The sequence below is a fragment of the Miniopterus schreibersii genome (genome assembly GCF_964146895.1).
Source record: "Miniopterus schreibersii genome assembly, chromosome: 3".
NCBI classification, from domain to species: Eukaryota; Metazoa; Chordata; class Mammalia; order Chiroptera; family Miniopteridae; genus Miniopterus; species Miniopterus schreibersii.
The window spans coordinates 99,698,849-99,721,634 of NC_138103.1; the positions used below are offsets into that span (position 1 = coordinate 99,698,849).

Consider the following 22,786-nt stretch of genomic DNA (forward strand, 5'->3'; position numbering starts at 1 on the left):
GCTCGCGCCGGCCCCGCGCTCAGGCCCGTCCCGGAAGCTCCGGGCGCTGCGGGGGCCCGCGGTCGGGCTGCACGCGGGGCCGGACCCTTTGTCGGGGGCGCTGCTTCCGGGCGGAGGGCGAGCGGGCGGGACCGCCCCCGGAGGAGCCCGGGAGCCGCGGGACGCTGAGCCGCCGGCCGCACGCCAGGCCCTCCCGCGTTGGGGTCGAGCCCCACGTCGCCCGTGGAGAGTCTTCCCACACCTCGGCCTCCCGGGTGGGAAGAGGGCGTGGCCCGGTGCGCAGCTGAGGGGGTCCCCGGGACACGGGGGTGGCGGAGGGGAGCCGGAGCCCCGGGGTCGGGCCTGAGAGCCAGCCCGTCGGGGGCGCTGGGCGGGACCGGGGGCCGCGGGCCTGAGCCCGCTCCAGGCCGAGGGAGGGCCGAGGGTGGGGAGGGGAGGCCGGGGAGGGGAGGCCGAGGCCCAGACCGAAGGCAGCTGGAGGCCGAGGAGGGGAGCGGGGCTGCCACCCGCCCTGGCGACGGCGGAAGCTCGGCCTCGACCGACGGCGTCAGGCTCGCTCCCCGCCCACGTGCCCTCACTTAACCGAACTGCCTCCTAAACACCCCGGCTCCAAACACAGCCCCATGGGGTGTAGTCCTTCAACATGCGGATCTGGGGCGCCTCACACTTCAGTCTATAGCAATAAGCACGGTACCAGGAAATACAGCGAAAATATTTGTGCATTTTAGTTAAGCAAGTATTTTAAATACTTTAAATTGAGAAACCTATATTTAAAGGTCGCTCATCGTATTTAGTAACGCATCAGACTTTAAGTCCCTGCCTACTGAGGGCAAGGAGATGAGTGTTGCACGGTGGCTTAATTAACTTTTTGCACGGTAGGGACAAGTAATTTTTACATGTGTGCATGTCAGTGCACTGATTTTAGATTTCTTTGGAGAAAGCTCAGCTAGGGTGGAGCTGGAGAGGAGTGGAGAGGCCCTAACAAATGCATTGGCTGTTGCTAATAACAGATTCCCTGAGTGTGCTGGAGCCCAGGCAGGTGCTCTGTGAGTGGAGTACAGGAACGCTGGTGTTGGAGTTAGCACTGCCGTTGTAGGGCTGTAGATTTTATTTGCTGTTTGTTTGTTTGAACAGTATTTACTCTGCACTAGTTTGGACATGAATCAAAGCAGCGATGGATGTGCGAAAAAGGTTAGCAGTGTGAATCTTGACAAACTTATAAATGACTTCGCACAGATAGAAAAGGTACGTAATGATACCAAACAGTTGTACATGGAAACGTGGAACAGATTTTGCCAATGGTGGGAGATGGGAAGGAAAAAAAAAAAGTACAGCCCCAAAATGAGCAGGGTGAAGGCAATGGAAATGTACTTTGCTAAGCCCTTTCTCTTTCTGGGGCAAGGGAATAAATAATTGATATACTTTTGCTAAAGTTAGAGGGAAAATACACGCTTAAATGCCCAAGATGTCCATAAACTCAGGAATGATTTAGTAAGAATTGAAATAGACTCAGTCCTCAGTCTCTTACCATTATGACTAACTCTAAATTTTTTTTAGTCTTTCCTATTCTGTTTCCTTTCTCTTTTGCCTAAAAGCGGACTCATTGGAAGTCCTCCTTCCCCAACTCTGTACAAGTTACATGGTAGACCAAAGTCACAAACATATATTGAGGTTTTTTCCCTCTTCTGCCTGGGAGAGGAGTAGGAATAGTTGTTGAGAAAACATAGATGGACAGATTAAAGATGTGGGCAGTGGGTTTGTGAAGCAGAGGTGGAGGGGAAATACTACCTAACTCTATTTTCTCTCCTTTTCTTATCATGCTTCTCTATTCTTTTCACCCAGACAATGTAGTCTTGTCATAATAAAAGAATTTTTATTACGATGGGTACTTTGAGGTACCATTATGAGCTTTTTTAAAACAATGAACTTGGGTTTTTTTACCCAAGTGATTATTACCGAGGAGAGAGAGATTTAGCACTGTTGATGGGAAAGGAATTGGTGCAAAGTTTTATGGAGCTTATTCTGTAATTATCATATCTTAAATATTTTAAATAAGAAATATTGTTCACTTTTTGATAATGGTATTGTGCCTGTATTTTTAAGAGTCTTGTCTCTTAGAGCTACATATAGATGGTGATATTTATGGATGAAATAATATAACATCAGGGAGTTGCTTTGAGATAAATTCAGAAGTGGTGACAGTAGAGAAGTGGGTATAGATGACCCGAGACTGGTCACGGATTGATCATCTCTGAAGTTGTTCAGTGGGTACATGGCGCCTGTTATACTATTCACAAAGATACCAAAGAGACATCTGCAAGAATGTCTATTTATTGTCTGTAAGAGCAAATAAGTGGGAACAACACAAGTATTCCTCAGTAGGGAACTAACTAAACAAAAGGCAGACCACGCATCGATGAAACGCAATGCAGCTGGTAGGAAGAGTGAAGCGACCTGTGTGTGCTTCTGTGACATCATCTCCAAGATAGCAGCACTGAGTGCAGCATCCAAAGAACATAGCAGGTGTAATATGATTCTTCCCTACAGTTGTATGACCATAAAAGTTTTGGAAACATATGTGAGGAATTGTTAACCATGGGACTGAGGGTTGAACATTTGGGAGGAAGGGAGTTCGAGTTATGTCAGACTTAATTATTAGACTTTCAGGTATTAAGTGGTTTATATTTTCATTAGTCTTTTTATGCTTAGGTAAGAAAATCAAACTAACAGCATCAATTTGGTTATGATATATATTGTTTGTTTTTTCTACAGAAAGTAATAGAAACCGCTGGAAAGAACAGTATATTGGATATGCAGTTGGAGAAAACCAACTGTTTATTAAAAGGAATGCAAACAAAGGAGGTCTCCCTTAAAGCAGGTTAGTCCTTTGCTGCCTGAGGAAATACTGATGCTAACGAGGGTGAACAACAGTGATTAATAATGCCCCATACATCTATAAAATATTTTATATTTACACAGCACTTTCTAGACTCAGTTTATCCTTAATATAGCCCTGAAAGACGGCTAGGACTGGTATTATTACTCCACCTCAGTAATGAAGAAAAATGAGATAAAAGAAGTTAAATCTGTCTGAGGCTGCTCAGCTAAGAAATGGCAGATCCAAGACTCTATCCAGGCCTTCAAAACTATGGAAAAAAATACAGTTGAACTCCTGCCTCGTAATAACTCCAAAAGAAACTTCAGATGCGTCCAAAATTTTAGTGCTAAAAAGGGCTGTCCCAGTCTGACACACTCCCTGTCTTCTGAGACACCCGTGCCAGGTGTTGCTCCCTTGCCACCCTCTCAGCTGTGCCCACACTTAGTCTGTGCCTGATGGGAAACAGCTCCCTGGAGGAGGGTTGGGCACTGAGGAGGGGGTGTCTCTGAGGCTCTCACTTTCAGGGAGGGAGACTGGCTAGTTTGGGAGCAGAATTTCAGAGATGGTCACTTTTCACTATACTTGTGTCTCATGTGTACTTTATATTTGAAAAGAATAATTAAATACTTTTTAAACATCCAATTCTACTTATTTGAAATCTAATGGCCTTTTAGCTGGTTAATACACAGCGGAAGTGAACGAACAAGGAAGAATGACAACTTCTAGAAGAGTCAATTGTGTACTAATTCACTTAGAGGAGAGCAAACCACACATGCTATTGGATATGCTCAACAATAAAGAATGAGATTGTGATATTTTATGTTCTACATTTGACACCAGATAAATTTATTTGCCATTTCAAGATGGTAAATAATATTAGTATTGAGGACCAAGTACTGTAAAAATCATTTTCATGCAGAATTGTATTTAACATTTCCAACTGCTTTATGAAATAGGTGTTAATACACAAATTGCTAGTTAATAGTAGAGCCTACATTTGAGCTCAAAATAATCATTGATTAAATTATATAGTGCAAGAAGTAGTTTAATATCATGGACTCTAGTTTTTAAGAATTGAATACGAAGTAGTATTATTAAAATTACATTATAAAGTCCAATAGAAATGGTAATTGGATAAATGTTTGCAAAGGAAATTAAAAGCCATTATTCTAAAATAATGAATGGTGTTTTACCTTAGGAACAATTCCTTATTGAGCCAGTTTCCTTTGTAAAAAACAGTAATAATAATGTGTTGGGAGAGCCACCTTGTGTTCACATTGTGAAATGCACACTTTTTAAACATTTAGTTTACTTGCAGTTTCAGGGCTGATCACTGAGGTACCATAATTCATGAATTACTGGATTCATGCCTCTAAAAGACACAAGATGTGATAGCTGAGTCTTTGCCTCCTTAATGTTTTCACTGTAGCAGCTAACACGGTAGCATACATGAAGCAGGTATTGTCAAATGTAATTTGACCATCACTCTGTTACTGGGAAATGGCAAGAAAAGAAAAAAATGGAGGATGTTGGGAACTTGTCTGGTTGGATGGTGGGAATGACAGAGGGGGTGCGGGGAGAAAACCACAATAGCAGAATCTTTTAACTTCATAAAGCTTTTAACTGCAAAATCCTTTCATTTCTGTTAGTGCACGTGGAGACCCAGTGCAGCCTCTCACTGAAAGCTTTGCACTCTCCCCCACAGTTCTGGTCTTTCCTTTAGCCGATAAATAAATAAATGACCACTGAACACCCGCGAAGCAGTCGCTGTGCTGGGTGCAAGGAGTACCAATGTGAAGAGGCATCCTCTGTACTTGAAAGAGTTTTCTATCTAGTGGGAGAAACCACAGATAACTAAAATGCAATGCGATAAATGACAAAAAGAGATACATACAAATTGTTGTGTGACATAAAGGAGAGAAATAATAACAACAGCAATAAGGATATTAAATGTTTGAGTGAACTTAGAAAGTGTGCTTTCTCATTGGGTTGTCAGAACAGTCTTAAATGTGAGAATAGCCTCGTCTGTGAGGTAGGATGGGTATCGCCTGTCCTTTTATTCTGCAGATGAAGACCATAGGCCCAAATATTAAGTAGCTTACCTGGGGTGTCATAGCTGGAAAGTGAAGAGGGGGAAACTCTCGTTCAGTTCCTCTGGCTCCAGGTCTCCTGGTTGCATCTGCATATCCTGCAATCCCCGAGGAAGCATTGGATACGCAGATTAAGAGCACAGAGTTGAAGTGAGAAAAACCCGTGTTCATGTCTATACCTCCCACTGACTGACTGTGGAATCTTTGGAGTAACCAGACCTCTACGGATGACTTCCTGCTTCTGGGAAATCAGGGTAATGATACCAACATCTCAGTATCATTTTGAAGACTAACTGGGTTGATGTTTATAATGCACTTAGTGCAATGCCTGGCAGAGTAAACATTCAATAAATGGGTCTATCATTATTCCTAGGCAACTTTTCACTATTCGATACAAATGATATTTAGTATTTAACCATTGAAACAGATGCCCAGTGAGATATGGCAGCTAGTTCGTATGTCATACTAGTGCATGCCCGCTAAGGACTGGTCACGGGCCTGTAAAACAGAAAGAGAATGAGGCTCAGTGTTTGTTGATTATCAGGCCAAGTGCCAAGGGTGAAATTGCCCTTCAACTGTAACATTATATTTCTTTTTAAAAAACATTAAGTTATTTTTATGAAGTTTCTATTGTATTTAGCTAATATAACTGTAAACTTACACTAGTGCAACCTGTGTTTGCTGACCTTTTAGCAGCGATGTGATAGCGGGAACTGTCAGAGTCTTGTCTGGCTCTCTTCTTGCTCTCCTTCCAGGACCTCCAACCTCCTCAAATCACTCTGAAGAATTTCTCCTAGGCTGGCCTTCTTGGTGTCAGTAAAGTAGTTAAAATCTCAGACTTTAGCGCTGGACGGCTGGGGCTCACATTCTAGCTCTACCACTTATTAGTTTTAAGTGTGACCTTGGGCAATTTACTAAACTTCAGTGTGTCAGTTTCCTCATATGTAAAATGAGGCAAGTACTAGGACCTACCTGACAGAGTTAAGAGGGTTAAATGATTTAATATCCACAAAGCACTTAGAACAGCAATATAATGTATATCATTTTCAGGCCAGAGCTGCTCCACTCTCCCCCTTGCTTCAGCTTACCGTGGCCCTGCCTGTCTGAGAACCAGTCACTCAACAGATATTCACGTAGTGCCTATTATGGACCATAACCACTCTAGGTATTAGGGAGAAATGGTAAACAAAGCAGAAAATAGTCCCTGCTCTCCTGGAACTTGTAGCCAAGTGGATGCTGAAAGTTACAGAAGTGCCTACCGCTGCTGGTGCTGGTGGTACCCAGGAGCACACTGGGAGCTTTGGGCATTCATCAGGTCACGGAGGCTTGTATTGGGGCTTCATCTCCCACTCTGGCAGGAGTCGTTTGCACAAAGTTCTGATGCCCTGTAGCTCAGCAAATTGAGTTCCTTTATCGCTGCTCCCTTGTCCTGGGACTCGGGCATAAAAATACTAAGAGGACAGGTCAGAGGACGGAGGAAGTAAAGCATTATCCCAGATGACACCTCACCAGCCCTGGCTCTCTGTCTGTGAACAAAACTTAATTTACCTCAGCTCTCTGTCCTTGGGATGTTCTTCCTTGGAAAACTAGCATGGATACACGCCTCATGGTTCCCCAGACAGTCCCCATGTGCCTCACTTCTAGGGCAGGCCTCGCTAAGCCACACGAGGGACTCCCTATCCCACTGGGTTCATTGTGCCTTAGAGAACTCTTTACCAGATCCTGAACTGCATTTGACTTAGAGGGTGATTAAAAAGTAGTCGTTATGTAATTTACTTTGAGATGCCTGGTGGTTTCATTAAGATCTGATCATTGTCAAATATTTCGTTTTGTTTTGTTTTATGTATTTCAACTTTGAGAGAATAATTCCAAAATGCAAGCAAATAACCTTCAAATAAATTTCCCTCTTATGTTTTAGAATGTGCTATTCTTCATGAGATGGTAAAAGGGCTACAGCAGACCATCGAATTCCAACATAATTTGAAAGGTAAGTTAGACAATAAAAAAATCTTTTAAAAATGATGTAGTTGAGCACCTTTAAAGAGAGTTTTTACATTGTTGACAATAAATTCCTTTTAATTTGGCCTTGTTAAGTTTATCAGCTAAGGGAAGGACTCCTCGCTACCAAATGGTATCTTCCGCAATTATGAAGAAATGAGTGCCGTGCTGAATAGAACAGTTCAGTCCTGTTCTGGCAGGGACATCAGGCTTTTATAATCTGTCATAATCATTCTCTTTATTACTTTCAGAAGTGTCAAAGCATGTTTGCTCTCGGTAGTACTCCTGCCTTCAGTAACCCATGTTCAGTTTTGAAGGGTAGATGTTCACTAGTGGTTACACGATGGACACTCTACTTAGACTGCAGTGATTGTTTCCTGTTCAATTTCTCACCATGGACTAAGGCCACATTTGTGTAAATGAAGCTGACACGTTCAGCTTACCTTGTTTTTGCTGGGCATCTAACCCAGTGGCCTGCTACTCACTGACCAAACGGACAAAGCCACCGAGTGTGTTGTCATGTTCTGATCTAGCTACAGTGCAGTGTCTATGGGTTTCCTCTGCTAGCCTGGAGATTACACTAAATTGCCTTCAGGATCCCTTTCAACAAAAACTACATCAAACAAGAATTTCTCATCTTAGTCTTCTGCTTTCCTAAGATACTCCACATATGTAGGTGAGACATAATAGTGATCTTACGTGCTATTTATCTGACCTGACATGTTGTTCCTTACTATCTTTATCATGTTCTAATTGAGATTTATCTTTCTTAAGAATTACTATTAGTTCTTATTTTTCTCCCCCATGACTTTCCCTTAAAATATTTTCTCAGGTGTTAAAGAAACAAATATAGAAATTGTATTAGAAGACTTTTGTACTTATATTGTCAAAAAGCAACTGCCGTGTAGAAAGGGGCTGCTTCCATAGCAACAAACCACTAACAGCTGTTCTGGAGATTAGAAGGGCAATAGATGGGAGACCACCCATCTCCAGGGCCTTTTCTTTTGGCTCATTCCTGTGGGCTTCTGATCCCCACACATCCCACAGGCTGTCACTTTACTTGCTGCTAGCATTGTGCTCAGTTTTCCAGTGTTCCCTCCCTACCCCACGCCCGGTTTGGCTTTCATTTTCCAAGTTCAATGCTGATGGCTCAGAACAAATTTTCCCTTCTCTGTGACTAAATACAAAACTTAGCTGCATTTAAAAAATATGTGAATGTTCATAATTATTGACAGGCTTCTTATTTTAGGATTTAAATGGTATTTGACTTACCTATTATCAGGATTTTGTTAAATAAAACATCTACCAGAAATTAAAGTTAAATATTTTTGAATTTCCAGAAAGTCAATTATAATTCAATAATGAATATATTACTTCTTTGTAAAAGGACACTGACCGGTAGTCAGGAATACCGCCTTTGTACCAATATGGAAGTACAAGTTTTTAAGCAGCTCTTCCTGAAAATGGACATTCATGGTTCCTCTCAGGAAGAAATGGTGATTCTTTGATTTCATTTTTCCAGTACTTCTACAGGCCTTGGTTTCGGCAAAGTTATAGAGGTGATCTGCCTTTCACTTCTTGCATTTCATCCATTTGATTGTCAGGATTTTATTGTTGATTTGCTTATTTAGGCTACAGAGTGGTTATAAATGGCTGCCTACCCAGAAACTATTTCCTCTTTCTTAGTAGAAACCTGATTTTTTTTTCCTGACATTTATTCTTCATGCACCCAGCCACATACCTCAGGGAAGCTGACAACACCCCAGCTCTGAGCAAAAGCTTCTGAAATGAATCTCCCTCTCTCCCAAAAGATGGACTAAAGAAGGACCATATTCTTCTGATTGTTGAGAAGTCTGCATGTGATGCCTGAAATTGTTGCAGACTGTATGCTTCCCACCTGAGAATTAAGACAGCATTGAGCATAGCAGGAAGAAGAGCCTGAAAGGACACGGTTTCTTGGTAACATTATTGAGCTAGTGAGTCAGTTACCCTCTAGGCTGAAGAGTTGCCCCAGCTGTTGTAAGAGAAATTGTTCCTCCCTTTGTTCTCACCCATCAGTCTTTTCAGTGGGGCCTTATGGGTTGTATAAAAGATGATCCATTCAGATACAAAAAGAGAACATTGGAATTTCTGATTACATTCATTTTCATCTAAAAATTGAGGCAGGCCCTGGCCACTGTGGCTCAGTGGTTACTAGCATGCACTAATATATCACTTGTCCAGTATCAGGGTTGGGTGGATTCTACATTGACACAAAATGCTACTTAAATTTATAACTACTCGAGGCAGAATAGCAAAAACCTTACACCTGAAGGAAGTAGCCATATGTGTTTGCGAACCTGATGTAGAGTTGGTAGGATGATTTTTAAAAAAAGCAGTTCTAACAATAATCATATGTTAATTGTACTACAGATGAAAGCCAACATAGAGCCAACCAAAGTATAATATGAAGCATTAAGGAGGGCCTCCATTTCTTCAGCAGATGGCTTTATTCACAGATAAGCCATGTGGTTCTGTTTAGCCTATCTACAGGCATGCCAAAGCCAGTAATACGCAAGTACTACAACAGTTAGATGGGCTGACCAATTTTCCTGGAAGAGGGAAGACTCATCATATTAAAATGTCCGTTTTCCTGACGTTAATAAATACATTTAGTGCAATTTTAATTAAAATACTAAGTTTGGGGTGGGGGAGAAGATTGTATACAATAATCTTAAAGTTCATTTGACAAGAGAAACAAACAAGAAAAACAAGAATAAACAAGAAAACTATGAAAAATAAGAATGAGGCAGGGGGACTTTCATTACCAGATAACAACGTTCTCTGGAGCCGTTAGAATGAAATCGATATGGTATTGGCATAGAAACTGAAAAATGTATCCGGGGAAGAACAGAGAAATGGATTCTAGAAAAGGCCCCAAATTTGTTAATGTAATATATGGCTCAAGGAATATTTCTATTTACTGGAAAAAAGAATGACATTTTAACATACGTACTCACACAACTAGCTTTCCATCTGGAAGAAAAGAAAGTTGGGCTCTTTCCCACCACATCAAAAATAAATTCCAGATGGGTAAAAGATGTTAGTGTAAAAAAGAATACAAACTTGAAAGAAAATGTAGGTCACAACATGTGCAACCTAGTGCTATGGGGGGTCTTCTTAACCAACCCGGGAACCTCAGATGCTATATAAGGAAAAAGCGGAAGTAAAAGACTTTCTCACCAACAGGAGCACAGCAGCAACAACAGTGGAAAGAACTTGGCATGGCATGTTCTCGCACAAAAGTCAAAACACAACTTATTTGAAAACATGTTTTCAAATACCAAAGTAGTTTCCTATCTACAGTATACAAAGAGCTCTACAAATTGACCAGCAGAAATAAATGAAAAAATTTTAATGTGCGAAAGATATGTCTAAAACTATGAGGATGTGTATGTGTGTATGCAGTGGAGGACCCAGAGGTCAAGAGCACAGAGAAAAACACAGAAGGATACACAGTTATACCAGGGGTGTGGAGGCAGAGGGAGAAAGGGGGCGCAGAGAGGCAGAGGGAGAAAGGGGGCGCAGAGAGGCAGAGGGAGAAGGCAGAAAGAAAACGAGAGAGAAGGGAAGACTGTCCTAAAAGTATCTCAGCACGTGTGCTATGATCCTATTTATGTAAAATTATAAAAGTGTATGCATAGAAAAGTTGCAGACTTGGAGGAATGTCCATTTTTAAGAAATAAGTTCTTTGCAAAGTAATTGGTATAGTACAGTTTTATATTGGTAAAAACAAAACCAGTAGAAATGTGTGACATGTTTATATGTAATTGTATAAGCTGGGGGGGAAGTAGGGCAGGAATGCAGACCAGGGTGTAAACAGTGACAACCTCGGTGAGGTGAGCGGGTAGGGGAGAGATGATTAGCTTCCTTTAACCACTTTTCTTAGTATCACTCTCTCCTGCATCTCTGGACACTTCTCAGCCTCCTTATAGGATATTCTTTCTTTGTCCACCCCTAAATGTTTCCTAGCCCCCCCGAAACGTTCTCCTGGCTATCTCAAGCATCTTAAATTCAGCATGGTAAAGATTCAGATTCATTATTTCACTCCTAAAAATCTTCCCCTTTTAATTTTTCTCAAACTGTTGAATATTTTTCAGTTACCCAAACCAGAAACCTAAAAAGCAGAGTTTCCCCTTTCCCTTTTGCCTCTGCTGTCCAATCAGCCACTGAGGCTCCTGGTAACCCCAGCACCTAAATCGGTACCTTCATTTTCCTTTGTCTCCTACTGCCGCTGACCTAACTTAGGCTCCTGTTATTCTTTCTTGTTCTGTCTTTCCTGACATCATTCCTCTAGGGTCAAAACCCTCCCATTCATCCTCTGGTTATAACTGATCATTTCACTTCACTGTTCAAAGTTCTCTGATGACTGTAAAATTCTTTGATGACTGGAAAATAAAATTTAAAGCCATTCACATAGAATATGCCCGCCTCCATTAGGATATGGCCTCAACCTATTTGGCATCCCTTCCTCACCATTTAGACTTCAATAGCACTGTACTTGAACTGTCACTTTCCCAAATGTGCTATGCTCACTCAAGCCCAGAGTCTTCTGTACAGTTTTCTACATCTGAAACGCTTTCTTCCCGCAAGGGGAGAGCCTTACCGTTGATGTCTCAGCTCATATGGCTCCTCCTCTGTATTTCCTTTCTTGACTTCAGGCCGACAGGCTTTTTGCCCGCAGGTCCCCATGGTACTTCAGACACTGCCACTACAGGGCAGTCATGACATACCATGACTACTTAAACGTCTGTCCCACCACTAGGCTGTATGTTCTGTGAAGAACTATGTTTTTTGTTTCAACATTCCAGTCCCACAGACTGTGCATGTGTAGTAGACGCGGAGTAGATGCTGTTTGCAAGGGTTGAGTATGTACGTGAATGGAAACTTGAAATGTCAGACATCCCCATATTAACTGGAAAGTGCTGTATATTAGGATGCTCTTTGATGATTTTTACACAGGTGAAAATGAACAACTGAAAAGAAATGCTCATCTTATGGAAGAAAAGTTAAAATCCCATGAACAGGTGAGTTTTTGCATCTTTATATCAATCAAATCCCTGTAGAGCATTTGTCTTCTCAAGTTAGGAAAAAAGTGGTTGTTTTCATTAGTAAAGACAGCCAAAATTTATAGAGTAAAGATATGTGTGTGCATGTGTTTGCCAGAATTTTTAATAAGGATTTTTAAAGAAATAGAAATGTTGAAGCCCCTGGTCTTCTTGCAGACTGTAATGCTCTAATATGTCACTTGTACTTTTTCTTTCTACCAAAAAGAAACAGCTATTTTGCTACATATTTTTAAATCGCATTAACAGAGTTTTTACTCTTGAGTATACTTTAGTAGCACTTTTAAACTTTTTACTGTAAGGTAAATGAGCCTTTAATCTTTATGATTTGAGCAATATATTAATGTTACAGTACTATTGTACCGTGTAAATGAAGGGAGCAATTAATCCCCAGTTCATTCTCCCCCAGGGCCACCATACCCTGTTATTTTTCTTTTTTCCTATAAGAACAGCATAGCAGTAGCGCCTGTAGAGCATATAACCCAGTGACTAGAACATAAAAGGTGCTCAGTAAACGTCAGCTCCCACCCCTCTGCCCTTTGGGAGGTTTATTGTGAATTACTCTCGTCTCCCGAGGGCCAGTATGTCGCACTCCGACCTAAGATTTCCAGGGTTCTCATTGGATCTGTGTGAAACTTAGAACTTCACTTGGAAGGATCGTCTCTAAACTCAGTCTCGCTCCTCCCCTGAGGAGCCTCCGAAACCCTGCAGGCGCCCTGGGTGTCCCTCAGACGGGAGAACGGGCACCTGGCTGCACTCTTGGGAAACGCAGCCTCTTGTCAGCAGCTCGGAGACGGTTTCCACGCCTCTGGGCTGCGGCCCATTTGTTTTCCCTTCCCTTTAGCCCATGTCCTTATTCTGCCCCGTGCTTTCCACATCGTGCCCTCAGAGCCCAGCAGTAGGTGGTGCAGTCAGAAGGCATTTGGCGGGGGGGGGGGGGGGATATTTGCCTCTTTCCTCTTCCAAAATGCCGAGCCCTGGGATACTGCTTTGTCTAGGATTCTGTAGGGATTTTCAGAGGGGTGGAAGTTAATGAGAAAGTGCCACAACCTGGGAGTCTCAACTTCTGAATTAGCTGCTGTCCAAAGCAAACTAAAGATGACCTCAATCCAATGAGAATTCTCTAGTACAAAACCTCCAGGCGCTGCCCAGAAACAAACTCAGGAGGTACTTAATAGCCATTTTATGGGACTGGGAAAGGTTTTGCAACTTGCAGACAGAGAATCCTTAAGTTTTATAAAGACAAAAATACAACCAGAGGCTATTCCTTGGCATTTAAGGTTCCCAGAAGGCAACCAAGAATAACTTGTTGGGACTTGGTCCCCTCGGAAAGAGGAAGGGCTGGTCCAGGCTGGAGTGGGGGACAAGAATCAGTGTGATAGAGCCCCAGCCCAACCATTAGGGTTAGGACACCCTCGGCTTGGAGGTGGGAGGGAAAATCCCATGTCTTACGAATTCACAGAAGCATCCACTGTAGTGGGGGCGTCTTCAGGTCGCAAAGCCGATGGGGAATGAAGAGAGACGTGGATTTGTCTTGTTTGTCAGAGCAGGAACTGCTTAGTGCACTCTTAGTGCACTCAGAGTCAGTAGTTTATAAAAGCCACTCAGTAATTGCCCATCTAGGAATCTAGATACGTGCATATGAAGAATGGCAATTCATGAGATTCACCCAAAATTCACCTACAAAGCTTTAATCAAAGTTAGTGGTTGGGTAGATTTGGACATTCCTGGCAGGGAAAGTATCTCAGTATGAATCTGGACTGCATCCCCGTGAACTTACATAGCCTGGACAGATGTACCTCTATGTTTAATTATAGGCATCTAAGCCAGGGAGCTGGATTTTTTACCTCTTCAGTATCACTGAATATCTATTAAAAGCTGTGAACCCTCTCTGAGAAAAACATTCAACAGTACATACGCACACATATGTGTATAATTTTACGTACAATTGCAGGGAGTTAATGGATCCTCGAAAACCCATTTACTGGGTCTAAGCTAAGAACTTCTGACTTAATTTTCATTGGCACTGTCATTCACTTAACAAATATGTATCAGGAGGGATACTCTAGGAGTTGGGAATGCAACAGTGATTAGAAACAAAGTCCCTGCCTCTCAGTGTTTAGAAGCTTTTCCTGACCACTTGCCTTCGCTGTTGTCTCTTTCTTAGGGTCCTACTTCACTATTTCTCCCGCTTTCCTTTCCTTCTGCCTGCATCTTAGGCCTGTGAGTGATTTCTTTCTGTAGGGACATACCACTGGGAAAATGGTGAATTTTATCTTTGGAGACTTTCTTTTCCGTGGCCTTCCCGAAGCCCCTCTCCATGTTAGCATAACATCACCTCTATGCTTCAACAGCCTAAAAGCAAATCTCAGGCACCAGCAGAGCACTTCTCAAACCCCAAATCCATCCCTTTCTAGCCTCTGCCTCATGGGTAATGCTTACTCTCCTTCCAGGAATCAGGGATGTATGTACAGTTTTCAGAAACAGAAGTTCAGCCACATTCAGAGGGATTTGTCTTACTTTGGGGTTAGCTGACTGGCTATTGAACGGTGCCTACTGTTGACTCTGAAGTGTAGCTTTGGCTTTTATTGGACCTACTTTAATGCCATCCTGGCATTTACTACACAATGAAACAAAATGTTTTAAGAGTCTATAATATGCTCGACACTCAAGATTAGTATTCAGAAAGCAAAAATAAAAAGACATTGTCTCTAGATGGTCTCTGTCTTCTGAGACCAGAAACTGATCCTTCTCAAAGCTGATTATTCAGTGAACAATATCTTTCTAGATATGATTACATATCAAAAATTAATATAAAATTTGAAATTTTCACCTTTCTAATCAAAAGTAGTGCACACATATTTAAATTGAAGAATGAATATATATATTTTAATCTTCAGGAATATAAGAATAATGTTGACAAACTTATGAGTGAAATGAAAATCAAAGAGGAAGGACATAAGGCAGAAATAAAGAAACTTTATCAGGATATGCAGAAAAAAAGTAAGTTTTTAATTTACTGAGTTCTAAGATATAAAACAGTTCAGATGCATATGTAAACTTTTTTCAGTAACAACCAGTATTCTTGAGTGAACACTGCCTTGAGATATTTTAATTTAGATTTTATACCTAAATTATGTGATATAAATTACATGTCTAAATTGTATTCATGATGTTTGCACCTGATATTTAATATGAAACAATGTCCTTATAAAATTGATATAAAATGTATAATTCATAACTTGGATATTTATATGCTCATGTATTGAATATCATTTCACTAATGGAATTTTCTTCAGTAAAGCAGATCTTATGAACCTGTGTTGCGCATTAACTACTTTATAAGGGTATTAAAAATCTTTTTTAATGAGACTATATTTGTGCACATCATATGCAAAAATCAACTTGAAATGGACAACTGGTCTAAATGTAAGCCTACATCTATAAAACTGCAAAAAAAGTGCATAGAAGATAATCTTTGCAACCTTGAGTTAGGCACAACTTCTTGGAAAGAAACAAAAGGTAAAAATAGCCCAGCCGGCGTGGCTCAGTGGTTGAGCATCGACCTATGATCCAGGAGATCGAGGTTTGACTCTCAGTCAGGGCACATGCCCAGTTTGGGGCTCGATCCCCAGTGGAATATGTGCAGGAGGCAGCTGACCATTGATGTTCCTATCTATCTCTCTTCCTCTCCCTGAAATCAATAAAGATGTATTTTTTAAAAAATAAAAAAACAAATAATATAGAATAAATTCTAAATTGAACTTCATCAAAATTATTAACTTCTGTCCAACATTGTTGGTAAGATGAGAAGACAGGCCAAAGACTGGAAGGGAACACTTGCAAATCCATATGTGCTTAAGGACTTGCACCCACAATATAAAAGAACCCTAACAACTCAGTAAGAAGGCAAACATCCCAACAAAAAAACGGGCAAACGTCTGAGCAGCACTTCCCCCGAGGTGTACAGATGGAAAATAAGCACATGAAAACATGTTCAACATAATTAGTAAGCAGGAAAATGCTAATTAAAACCACAGTGAGGTACCATTTTGAGCCATTAGAACACCTAAAATGTTAAGCAAAAAAAACTTTCAATATCAAGTACTGATGAGGATGTGGAGCAGCGGGAACTCTGATGCCTCAGTGGTGGGACTGTGACTTTACACAGCCGCTTAAGGAAGAGTCTGCAATTTCCTCTGGTCCACAGGGAGCAGATAGAAAACCCCTATGTGTCTGTAAGTTATTCCTGAGTAACCTGTGGAGCAACGTAGAAATCCTAAAGTTTTGAACTGAATTACGTAGACTGTATCAAAACTGTGGGACACAGATAAAGCTGTGTTTACGGCTTAAATTCAAATGTTGGAAAATATTTAAATCAATTATCTAAATACCTATATCAAGAAGTAGGGGGAAATATCAAATCAAGCCTGAAGAAATTAGGAAGAGAGAAGTCAGGTATTGATGAAATTACAAACACAAAGAATCAGACCCCAAAATTTTTGAAAAACCTAATAATTCCCTTCAAGACTGATCAAGAAAAAAATGGACAAAGTACAATTAATCAGTATCAGAAATGTTAAAAGAGAAAATCACTTTAAACTTTAAAAAATGAAAGAACTCCTTAATTGCGTAAGCAAACATCTTTATGCCAATAATTTTGAAATTTTTGATGAATTGGACATTTTTGAAGATAAAAAGTAACACAAGAAGAAACAAAACCTGAATTGTTCTATCTCTATTAAAGAAACTACATCTCTAATAAATATTTTTCCCACAAAGAAAACTCCAGGCTCAGATGGCTTTCCTGGTGAAAGTCTATCAAACATTCCAGGAAAATTAAAGCGAGTCTTACACAAACTCTTTCAGGGCATGAACAAGCTAACGAGAGGAGACAGGTTCCCAGTTCATTTCACAAGGCCAGCATAATCTTGTTAAAGCTTCCAGGGAAATTACGATAAAGAAAATCACACACCTGTCCTCTAACGTAGCTGAAGATGTTGTCATCACAACTTCCATGCATTACGTCTTCAACAGGGCTGCCTCCAGGCACATAACGAGACCAGGTGGAGGTCAGTGTCTCTAAGTTTGGGGTAGTTAAACACATTCTTCTAGCCTTTGCCTCATCCAGGCTGAGATGCGGCCTTAGTACTAGACTGCTCCTAAATCCTGGATATGGGTAAGGTTGACTGGTGAAGATGGGAAAAGAGCTTCTAGACAAAGAGAAAATAAAAACTGAGACATACAGAAGGGGAGACATGGGGCACTCTAGGGACTCATAGTCCACTCCCTACCTTCTCTTTGCACTACACAGAAAGGTTCAGCAAGAGAAAGGCCAAAACTGGGTAAGTCTGGATTCTTTGTAACCTCTTGAAGTGTCTGGCTGAGGAAATGGGAAGTGATTGAAGGTTTCTGAGCCAGTGATGGCCATGCTTAGAGGTCTGCTTTAGGAAGACAGGGTAGAGAGTCTAGACACAGAGTCCAACTGAGGACAAGTAAGGCCTGAAACTAAGTAGGTAGGTATTGCATTAGTTGTGGATGGAGGCCCCTTACCCAGGGGGCTTCGTAGACTAATCAACTCTTTCCTTTCTCCCTAAATCCAAAGATTTCCTTGAGGCTCCCATCTTGGGTGCCATGGTGTTATTTATAGGGATAGGAAAACTGAGGGAACAGGACATTTGATGAAGCACAAAACCATGGTGTGAATATCAGAGAGGCCCAATTATGTGGAATAGAGGATGGCAGGTGCTTGGTATAGCTCTACAGTCACCCAGGAACTTGGGGTCCTCTGTGCCTAGGAACCCAGGCTTCGTGTCGCTCTTTAAGCACTAAGTCTCCTCTCTGTCCTCTAGGCCACTGACCTTTAGGAGTATAAACTAGGTTCCTTGTTGAGAAGCATTCAGCGGGTGGCTTTAGTGCCTTACGCATTTTGCAAGGGCTTGTCAAAAATATCTAAAGGCTACTATCACATAAACCATTTCTAAAGTACTATATGTTTTTATTAATAAAACTTACTTTCTTGTGGATCATTTAAATGCTGATGAACTGCAAGATTTTTGGAGCATTAAGACAAATTAATTTTTGTTTTATTCAGTTGAATTAAATGAAGAAAAGAGTAAAGAACTGATGGAGAACATGGGGGCGGAGATCTCAGGGTTAAATGCGAAGCTAAGAATTCAAGAGGCGGAAAAGCAAAGTGAAATCATCAAACTGCAGCTAGAGGTAAGTGTTTAGATGGGTAAATGTGAGGCTGCATCTTTCATCACAGTGCGAGGAATTCGGGAGTAGAAGCAACTATGCAAGGGCTTCTCACACATGTTCTCTGTCATGTGCAAGGCTCAGCGCCACGACCAGTGCTCAGCCCCCACAGCCGGCGCTCAGGCCCCCATAACGTATGCTCAGGCCCCCACAACCAGTGCTTAGGCCCCCACAACCAGTGTTCAGGCCTCCATAAGTAGTGCTCAGGCCCCCATAACCAGTGCTCAGGCCCTGACAACAGTCAGCTACACTGCCATTCATCACTTGGCCTGAAGGTGGGGCTCTTCAGTCATTCGAAAGGTCCTGGTTTCCAGAGAAGGTCTTGTTTCCTCTGAGGGGAGGTCAGATAACCCAGGGATTACCTGCATTTTACAGCCTGGGGGGCTCATCACTGTCCCGAGGGGGCGGGGGGGGGGGTTCTAATCCTTAACATTACTCCCTCCTTGGCCAAAATGGTGGAACCCTGGTGAACTAACTAGAAATTCCTCTTTCCTTGGAATAAAAAGAGACAAATGTCTCCCTAATGTGTAGAATATCATAAGGGCAGACAAACCAGACTTTAAAAATATATACAAAGGGACTTCAAATAGGGCCCCTCAAAGGCTGAGGTTCCAGTTCTTGGCTGGGAAGCCTTTTCAGTAGGTTGTTTAACCAGATGTCAAAATCTAAAGATATTGATATTTGACAATTTATTTGTTCCTTAAACTTTTTTCTAGATTTTACCAGTCTCCCTTTCCATCATATTTTATCACATTCCCCCAGCCTAACTCCCTCGTGACCTCATGTTGTCATAATTCACCATTACTGAAGATAGCATACTCTCATGTTCCAGCTAGTTCGGTATCCCTGGGTTCTTGGGGAGGTACAGTGGTGAAACGTGTATGATCACTGAGCAGAAGGGGGTGTGTTGAGGTTGGAGGCTCTTTGCGGCTGCTGCTGCCTTAGGGTCAAGTGTACCCACCACAGAAAGGCTGAGTGGGCAGCTGAGATGCAGAGGCCATTTCGGGATCTGCCACCTCTTCCATCCCCTTGGCTGGGTGGGCATGTTATGTGCTATCTGGGCCCTGTTGGCTGGAGTCTGTTGTGTGGCTGACAGAACTCTTTCTGCTGTTTATTTTCATTGTCAGAATCCATTTCTCTCCCCAAACCAGAACACAGCCTCAGAGAGTTTCTTGGTATTCCACGGGGAGGCCACACTAAACTCACCTGAAGGGAAATACTATGATGGAAGATTTTGCAAAAGCATGACCTGTAATGGCCTAATGAGAACTTTTTACCCCATTCAGTGTAATGTCAAACCAGCAGAGGATTTGATGGATTATATTTATATTTATGGAGACAGTTGTTTCTAATTGTTTAACTAGAATGTTCTCAGTAACTTTGTTTTTAAATTTCATTCAGTTTGATGCCAGACTAGCAAGAGTTCAAACTAAATCAGAATCGTGTCTGGGTCCTGCTGCTTTGCCGCAGAGTATCTACAGGAGGGTATGTATGCTTTTCTTCCATGGCGGCTGCTTAAGAAAATAAAACATTTTAGTGTGTTTTTCATAAAAGTTGGCTAATATTTACTAGCAATATACTTAATTTTTCTTAAAATATATCAGACAGAAAGGTACTAGATTTTGAATAATCTTTAAAGGTTACTTTCCATTTAAACTAGTAAATCTTAGTGGTTCATAAAAACCTAGAGAAGTAGCCTGGCCGGCGTGGCTCAGCGGTTGAGCATCAGCCTAGGATCCAGGAGATGGAGGTTTGATTCCCGGTCAGGGCCCATGCCGGGTTGCGGGCTTGATCCCCAGTCGGCGGCGTGCAGGAGGCAGCTGATCAATGACTCTCATCATTGATGATTCTGTCTCTCTCTGGCCCTCTCCCTTCCTCTCTCTGAAATCAATAAAGATATATTTAAGAAAAAAACACAACATAGAGAAGTCCTCTGGCTCTGGATCGTCTAAAGAATCCCGTAATGTATTTTGAACTAACGTTGACTGACTTCTGAAGCTGCCTAGGCCCCGGGTAGCTTCTTTTTGTTCACCTTTTTTACGCTTTACAACTTCAGGCTCTAGAGGGAGAAGGGAACAAACTAAAACAAGTGGTGCCAATGTGTGTTTTGCATCCTTAGACCAGATTTACCCCATTAAGTCCCACAAAAATAAAATTATACTTTTCAAAGTAAGATGTTTTTTTAACACCACTTTTACTTAAACTAGAAGTTTAGTTTTTGTCGTTGCTTTGTTGTTTCTTGTACTTAATCTTATTTCTGGATTGTAATAAAATTTTTCTGCTTCATTTAGAAGCTTCAACATCTTCAAGAGGAAAAAAACAAGGAGATTGCAGCTCTCCGCAACACCATTCGCGAGTTAGAGCAACGCCTCTCTGTCGGCAAAGATCCTCACCTCAAACGCAGGCGGTTTTAAGTATAGCAGTGAATTCATTTGTTGCTATTTAATTTCTTTAAAAGCAGTTGAAAAATTCACTTCTGTTGTTAATATAACATGCTACCTAAATAATGACAATGAAAGAGACAGCTTTAAACTTTTTAAATTGAGTTTATTGAAATAAATTCACACTTTGGCCAACTGTGTCCTGAATTCTTGCTTAGTAGTATTAACCACAAAGGAGTTCAGGTTCCTAGGACTTAGTTTACCTATTGAACCATCATTGACTGTGGAAATACTGTTTAAGCAAGAGACAGACATTCTTTTATCTTTCCCCTTGTTTCTTTCTTTCATGACAGGTATTCTCAAGGTTTACCTGGCATTGTATCCAACTCCTTAAAGAAAACAACAGATAAAGGCTTCTTTCATAGGCGATAGTGAAAATCAAGATTTGAGTCTTAGATATAAAAAAGTATAAATGGATATTTAAAATGTAGTCCTAGCAAAATACTCATATGTGAAGTATTTCTGGATCTCAAAAGACAGCATTCACTCCTTCCTTTAAAGGTTTAATCTGTTAAAACTGTCAGGTTAAAAAGACACAGGTAATACCGTTTTGAGAATGAAAAGTGGAAATAGGTCTTTGTTGTCCTTCCTCCGCTCTAGATTGCTGGCTGTCCAACAGGAGCCCCTAGGTCATAGTTTCTGCTCCTGTTCTCATTAATGCAAGTAGAGCGCTGGAGAGAGGACAAGAAAGAGTGTCGGCCGAGCGCCGCAATCACCTTCCAGTTGCCCTTCAACAAAAATGGTTTGGGTTAAATTTTTCTTTGGCATAAATCTTAAAATTTGAAAGCCAGTATAGTAGGTTTCTTCATGTTTGCACAAAACCAATTCCTATTTTTTTTATCATAGGTAGCTTATAAAATGCTAAGTGAAATGGTATCTAGACTGACTTGGGCGTAGATCCTATTTTAAATGTTTAGTTGGAAGGTCATTGTCACATTTCTCCCTCAGTTTTTCAGCTTCAGCTGGTGCTGGCCTCTGTGGGCTCGGGCTGCTGACCCACCTGTCAGGCAGCGGGAGGCAAACGTCACTGTCAAGACTCAATGACATTCACCTCTGCCCAGAGTCCCTGTCAGCTACATAAAGAGGGGAGGCTTTCTCTACACTGTCAGGTGATTGCAGACCCTGTGTGTTCAAATACCAGGTGGCGACAATGTCAGCATCAGCTGCTGGGGGCTAACTCTGAATCTTTGGGCAACTGTCAGAGTAACTGATTTATACACTTCCTCCCTCAGAGTTTCCTCTGTGAAGAAGAGGAGGGTGACGTTTCACCTCCTGACACATCTCAGTGCACTGGGTGACCCTGTCCCTGGGGGCCCTTGAGCTTCTGGTGGTTCAGAGGGCCTGGAGAGGGGGCGGGCTCAGATTCGTTTGGTGCTTCTGGCTGCTGATTGTCTGCAAGCTGGCCGATCCCAGTGTGTTCGTGCCCGTGCCTGTGATAGTGATGTCGGTGATGATGGTGATGATGGTTATGGTGATGGGGCTGTGGCCCCGGAGCCTCTGTTGTGCTTTTCTCAAAAGCCAAAGATGCATTCTTACAGAAGTCTTCATCTTCCAGGGTCTGAAACAAATGTATCAACCACTCATTAACACATTTGTAGACTTAGGGGGAATGCATGAAAAGGGATTTGTAGAGCCTGGCCTGTGTGGCTCAGTGGTTGAGCATCAACCCATGAACCAAGAGGTCACTAGTTTAATTCCTGGTCAGACCACATGCCCGAGTTGCAGGCTCGATCCCGAGTAGGCAGCCAATCAATGTTTGTCTCTCATTGATGTTTCTATCTCTCTAATCCTCTCCCTTCCTCTATCTCTAAAATAATCAATAAAAACATTTTTAAATGATCTGCAGAGCTAACATATGTGAAACCCCTACTAGTTCAATAAGATGGAACTGGCTTTGTGGTTCTAGTATAATACTAGTGAGAAAAGAACCTGATGTTAATCTTAACGCCTAGACTTTTTTTAAAGCTTGATTCCCACCTATATCTAATGATAGAACATTTTGAAAATAGATAAAAT

The 22,786-nt window shown here is 41.6% G+C and overlaps 3 protein-coding genes across 8 annotated transcripts in view; 1 reads left to right on the forward strand and 2 right to left on the reverse strand.

The window, feature by feature from the left end:
* On the forward strand, positions 1 to 21,302 carry CCDC152 (coiled-coil domain containing 152). 6 transcript variants are annotated; one of them, XM_081131491.1, is made up of 10 exons: positions 1 to 275; positions 1,152 to 1,245; positions 2,773 to 2,878; positions 6,887 to 6,955; positions 11,968 to 12,032; positions 14,972 to 15,074; positions 18,166 to 18,293; positions 19,731 to 19,814; positions 20,226 to 20,289; positions 20,621 to 21,302. In XM_081131491.1, the coding sequence occupies exons 2-10, from the start codon at positions 1,159 to 1,161 to the stop codon at positions 20,773 to 20,775; spliced, it is 861 nt and encodes a 286-aa protein (XP_080987617.1). In that variant the 5' UTR covers positions 1 to 275; positions 1,152 to 1,158; the 3' UTR covers positions 20,776 to 21,302. The 6 variants fall into 6 exon arrangements, with proteins under 6 accessions (XP_080987617.1, XP_080987618.1, XP_080987615.1 ...); XM_081131492.1 differs by having other exon boundaries at positions 1 to 254; XM_081131489.1 differs by having other exon boundaries at positions 2 to 275; positions 1,135 to 1,245.
* TMEM267 (transmembrane protein 267) overlaps positions 1 to 22,786 on the reverse strand; it is a 429,802-nt gene that overhangs the window by 191,038 nt on the left and 215,978 nt on the right. The window lies entirely within an intron of this gene.
* Positions 20,856 to 22,786, reverse strand: part of SELENOP (selenoprotein P) — an 8,366-nt gene continuing 6,435 nt past the window's right edge. The window contains exon 5 of the mRNA XM_081131488.1: positions 20,856 to 22,328. Coding sequence (XP_080987614.1) covers positions 21,729 to 22,328 — 600 coding nt within the window. The 3' untranslated portion in view covers positions 20,856 to 21,728. The remainder of the gene's footprint in view (positions 22,329 to 22,786) is intronic.

Excerpts from the sequence above, each read along its gene's own strand:
- CCDC152 (XM_081131491.1), top strand. The coding sequence starts at position 1,159 with ATGAATCAAAGCAGCGATGGATGTGCGAAAAAGGTTAGCAGTGTGAAT. Across the intron at positions 12,033-14,971 it reads AGTTAAAATCCCATGAACAG|GAATATAAGAATAATGTTGA; the intron begins GTGAGTTTTTGC and ends TTTAATCTTCAG. Across the intron at positions 19,815-20,225 it reads CGCAGAGTATCTACAGGAGG|ATATATTTAAGAAAAAAACA; the intron begins GTATGTATGCTT and ends AAATCAATAAAG.